This window comes from Empidonax traillii, unplaced genomic scaffold (assembly GCF_003031625.1).
Source record: "Empidonax traillii isolate 1590-97213 ecotype Southwest subspecies unplaced genomic scaffold, ASM303162v1 scaffold20:size5563877, whole genome shotgun sequence".
NCBI classification, from domain to species: domain Eukaryota; kingdom Metazoa; phylum Chordata; class Aves; order Passeriformes; family Tyrannidae; genus Empidonax; species Empidonax traillii.
In genome coordinates this window covers 2,380,669-2,385,377 of record NW_020955213.1, presented here as the reverse complement: position 1 = coordinate 2,385,377, position 4,709 = coordinate 2,380,669, and the positions used below count along the sequence as shown (strand labels likewise).

The 4,709-nt window shown below is 45.9% G+C and overlaps 1 protein-coding gene across 1 annotated transcript in view; it reads right to left on the bottom strand.

Annotated features, from left to right (window-relative positions):
- Window positions 1–2,535: 2,535 nt before the first annotated feature.
- CUNHXorf56 (chromosome unknown CXorf56 homolog) overlaps window positions 2,536–4,709 on the bottom strand; it is a 4,932-nt gene continuing 2,758 nt past the window's right edge. Inside the window, exons 2-3 of the mRNA XM_027899890.1 lie at window positions 4,492–4,706; window positions 2,536–3,738 (exon numbers count right to left, since the gene is read on the bottom strand). Of these exons, the coding sequence (XP_027755691.1) occupies window positions 3,676–3,738; window positions 4,492–4,706 (278 nt within the window). The 3' untranslated portion in view covers window positions 2,536–3,675. The remainder of the gene's footprint in view (window positions 3,739–4,491; window positions 4,707–4,709) is intronic.

Genomic DNA, 4,709 nt, shown 5'->3' with positions numbered 1-4,709 from the left:
GAAACACTTGTCAGTGGCTGGGGCAGGTGGCGAACAGTGCTGGATAGTTTGGATGGCTCAGTGTGCGCCAGTCTGCCCTGGCTGTGATGCCTGATGTGTGCTGAGTCGTGCAGTGGAGAGCATCCCACCCCAAGGACTCGACTTGTAAAAGAGCAGCAGAGTGCCAGCTCATCCACTCCACTGTCCCCTTCAGCAGTCCTTGGGTCACTCCAGGCTGTGTCTCTGGGAGTCATATGAGCTGCTGGAGAGGTAGCAGTTTGGGGAACACTGAGCACTCAGGAGCTGCCCAGACCCAGACCAAGACCGGCAGCATCAGGGAGGGTCTGGGAGGTGTCATCCCACCAGTGGTTTGCTGTCTGATCCTGCTGGGATTGACAGGAGTTACAGCACTAGCTGCAGGGATAGGGCAGCAATTTTCTAGCTGACAAGGAGATTGGCCACTTGTGCCTTGAAATCCACCCAAAATACCAGCACACTGTGGCCAGCTAGGTTCATAAGAACTCAGTGGAGAGAGCTACAATGCTTCCTCCTCCATCCCTTGGATCCCAGCCCTGCAGCCTTTTAAACAGGCCCATCATTTTATACTTTCAAATGCCTGGATGTAGCAGTGCCCCATGGACTGTGGGGTTCTTTAGGAGAACACCAGCTAAAGCTGAGTCCAGTTTGATTCAGGCTGACCAGTCAGTGCTGCTCCCAAGCTGATCACTTTGTCATACACATTGTTAGTGTGCAGTTATCAATATTCATTGCCATAGTCTATGAAGTCAGAATTAGCCATCTGTATGCCAGTTGGCAGGTGAAATAGCACAATCAGAGAGCACAGCCCAATGAGAGCTGTAAGAACTGACCAGAAACATTTCCCCTCAGGAGGCAGGCAGAGAGGACGCCCCAGGTACAGCTGCAGTTAACACCGACAAGGTCGGATTCAGCATTACCACTTCTCTTCAGTGTTTACAAATTGGGGGGGGGGGATGGGGGTGTTGTACTGGTAACGGGGAACAAGGCAGCATTTTTGCACCCAGAGCTTTTCTGACATGGTAAATCAGACCAGGGTCTTGTGAAGGTGCCTGGTTATTGGTCTGGACTAAGCCATGAAACACAGGAAGGTAAGTCTGGCCATGTGTGCAATTACTTTTGGAAGAGATCCCCTCCTCCACTTTTATTTCACACACTATTTTGCTTTGTGATACCTCTGCATCTGGACAGGTTCTTATGTACAATATGGTGCTCAGTTAAACAGGTTTATATTATTATGTTGACTTTTACAGTAATGCAAAATCTGAATTTGCTTTGGCCTGAACTCTGCTGGAGATTGCCCATTTTCTACCAGGGTATGAAAAAACAGCTGTAGAACGGCTGGTTTTATCTAGTATAGGACATTTAATCAAGTGTTTGAACTAGGTGCCCCTGCTTCCTGTTGCTATAGTCAGCTAATATTTTTTAATTCGTTTACATCTAAAAATTAAAAACCCAACTTGATTTAAACTGTTGTGAATTAGATCTAGTTAGAGTAAGAAATATACATAATAATGTATTGGGTCAGATCCTCTGTGTTGGAGTTGTTTCAGGCATTGAGTGTGTAACTAGAGTGTATCAAAAGCACCTCAGAGACTGCTGGTGCAACAATTATGTACTACCCTTTCTGACTGGATCCATGCACGAGTTCTGAGCCAAACTAGGCAGATCTCCAGTGACAAGAATGACAAGCACTGACTGAGTATGGGCTGCCCTTCCAAAATCAAGAAGTGCCTCAAGGCTCTGGGTACACAGCTGAGGAAGTTGGTGGCACTTGGTAACAGCTACTTTGGACAACTTGTGCTGAGTGAGGCACTTACCGTATTTTCTTTGTGCCTCACCAAACTGCAAAGATGCTCCTAACCCACCTGGCAGCCCCTTGACAGCCCACCCTCAGCTGAAGGCTTTTGTCACTCCCAGCCTCAACCCTGACTGTAAATCATGCTATCCCCAAGTCAGCTTGTGGGCTGGTGTCACTTGAAGCAGGACCGCACTTCATCCTTGGACAATTGGAGACTCAGAGCCTACATCCCAGCAGATCTTATGTGGTTCAAACCCTATTTTCAGATGTCAGTCTTCGACATGTGCTTGGAAAAAACTTCCTAATTTTTATATAGACCGACTTGGGGCTTGGATTGCTTCCAGAGGAGCCGTGAGGCCCTCGCCTGGCTGGACTGTGTTACCACACTGGGGAAAGGGATTTGTGTACCAGAGATGTACCCACAAACACCTCCTGCCCTTCCCAAGTATGGCACACCTCCCTGTAATTGCTTAACTGAAGAGCTTCTGGAAATAGGCTTCAGATTAACAGGTGATAAGCACGGAACAAGATCAGCACTGTGAGTTAACCTGAACACCTGCTTACCCAGCCTGGCATTAAATTGTCACAGGATGTATGGACACATCCCAGCCTGCCAACTCTGGGGCAGAGTTCACTCCCTCCTTTACACCTTGTTTTTCCAAAGGAAGGAAAACAGATCCTAAGGCGAAGCAGAGCTGAGTTTTCCCAAGCAAGGTAATAAAGCCAGATGGAAAATCTTTATTGATTATAGGAAGTTTTCCGTAATAATTATGGGACATGAAGCATCTTTGCTCATGTTATTTTATGATACTTGTTAGAGTAAGAACACCCTAGGAAAGGTATTTTAGTTCAAATCCGTAACATGGCATTTAATCTCAAGTAGAGCAACAAAGACACGGGCTATAGAGCACTGCTATTACATCAACAAGAGATATAAAATATTATTCCCCAAATAAGGTACTTTAAAAACTGATGTGTAATGTTGTCTTTATCCAAGTCCTTAGTGGTCAGAACATTCAAAACAATTTTTCTTCCACATTTCACAACTCCAGATACTGATGCTGTTTTGTAGAAGGGGTTAGTTCAGACATGCAGTGGTATTCTAATTCAAATGATCACCACCCGTATCAGTAGCTTCCAACTGTATATTTGAACTCATTAGTGGCAGTTTTTGTTTTCATTTAATTTAAAACAGGCTTGGATTTCATGTTCTTGTATGGGGCAGTAGCTATTGGGACAGTGCAATTCTCTACAACTGCAGCTTTCCACTGTACCACAGGAGCTGAGGCTGGAGTGCAGCAGCCAAGCCTGTGCTGGCTGCCTCTGGTGAGGGTGAGCAGCAGAATGATGCCCAAGCCTTGCATCCCAGTTGTTCCAGACTGTTGGAATGGCATGTCCCTCAGGCTGCTGCATGTTTTGGACACAGTTAAAATAACAAAATAAGTAACAGGCACAGAGCATACTTTTGTAAGGATGTTTTTTACAGTTGACCTGTTGTTCTAATACATTCAAGGAAATCTTACACTACCAAAATAAAAAAAAAAAAACAGTTATCTAAAGGTGAACTCATGAAGGCACCCAGCAAACGTTTTCCTGAAAGTAAATATTCTGCCTGGAACAGCCTGCTCATAACACTGGGTCTGTAGAGAACTGCAGTTTCAGCAAAGTCTCCGGTGCTGCTGGAGTTATTAAAATTGGTACCAGAGTATCATTTATGACAGAGAGGTTCTCACCCTCCAGGTTGTCTCAGCACAGTGCAACCCTTGAATGCTGTCTGTTACTTCTGCTGTGTTAACAGATCTGTGATAGCTCCTGGTAACCTTCTCCTGTCTCCTAGTATCCAGCAGATAATTAGCATTTCATTTGAACTGGTTATCAATCAAGGTTCCCTTCATCTTGGCTTTCTTGGCTTCCAACTCAGCCTGAATAAATGAAAATTAAGACAGAATGAAATAATGCCTGGATACATTTCCCTTCAGTGCTCCAATGAAGTTTGCTCTTCTTGTCTGACCACTGCAAACTTTCCAGTTCCCAACTGAGGAGCAGGAGTAGCCCAAGTGCTTTGCTGACTCCCCCCTCCCCTAACGCACAAAACAAGGACCACCCTTAAAATCATAAGAATCCTAAAACTGACTGCCCATGAGACAGTATCATACTTTCTATCCCCAAGTGGAAGCTGCACATTTCCTCCCCCTCCCATCGACTACTCTGCTGTCACAGCAGGTAAGATCAGCTGTGATGTTCCTGCCATTCTTCAAGTGCTTCTCACTAGGGGCTGAGCTGCAGGTTCTCCACAAGAGCCTTGGGTTGCTCTGACACCTCATGGCAATGACCTGCTCTGCCAGGCAGGCACAAGAGCACAGTATTAGGGGCGTTCTGGTTGGCAAAGCCATGGCCTTATTTCCCCTTCCCTTGATCCTTGTCCAGCAGGTCACAGAAAGCCTCCCTGCAAGCACTCTGCTGGCTGCTCTTGTTAGCTCTACAGGTAATCAAGTACTATCTTAATTCTAGAAGAACTAGAAGAATATTTCTATAAAACCTGTAAAGGAAAACTCATCCTCACAAAGCTACAAGTTGCCTGTGATTGTACCAGGACCTCTCTATACTTGCAGTCTAATCTGCAAAACAGTTTTTGTGTACAGGGACTTGTGCTGAACACCAAAGAAAACACTCACCAACTCCTGTAGCCTTTTCTTGCTCATGCCTTTGCGTTCCAGCTGTTTCTCAATCACTTTCGCATTCTGTGCATAGGAGTCTGCAATCTCCCTCTGAAACACACACACGTCACTTTGCAGCAGCAAACCCCAGAGTAACAGTACCTCATCCGGGTGGTGAGACCAGCGCTGGCTCTGCCCCATGTCCCAGACAGCTCCCAGCTCACATGTGGGTGCCG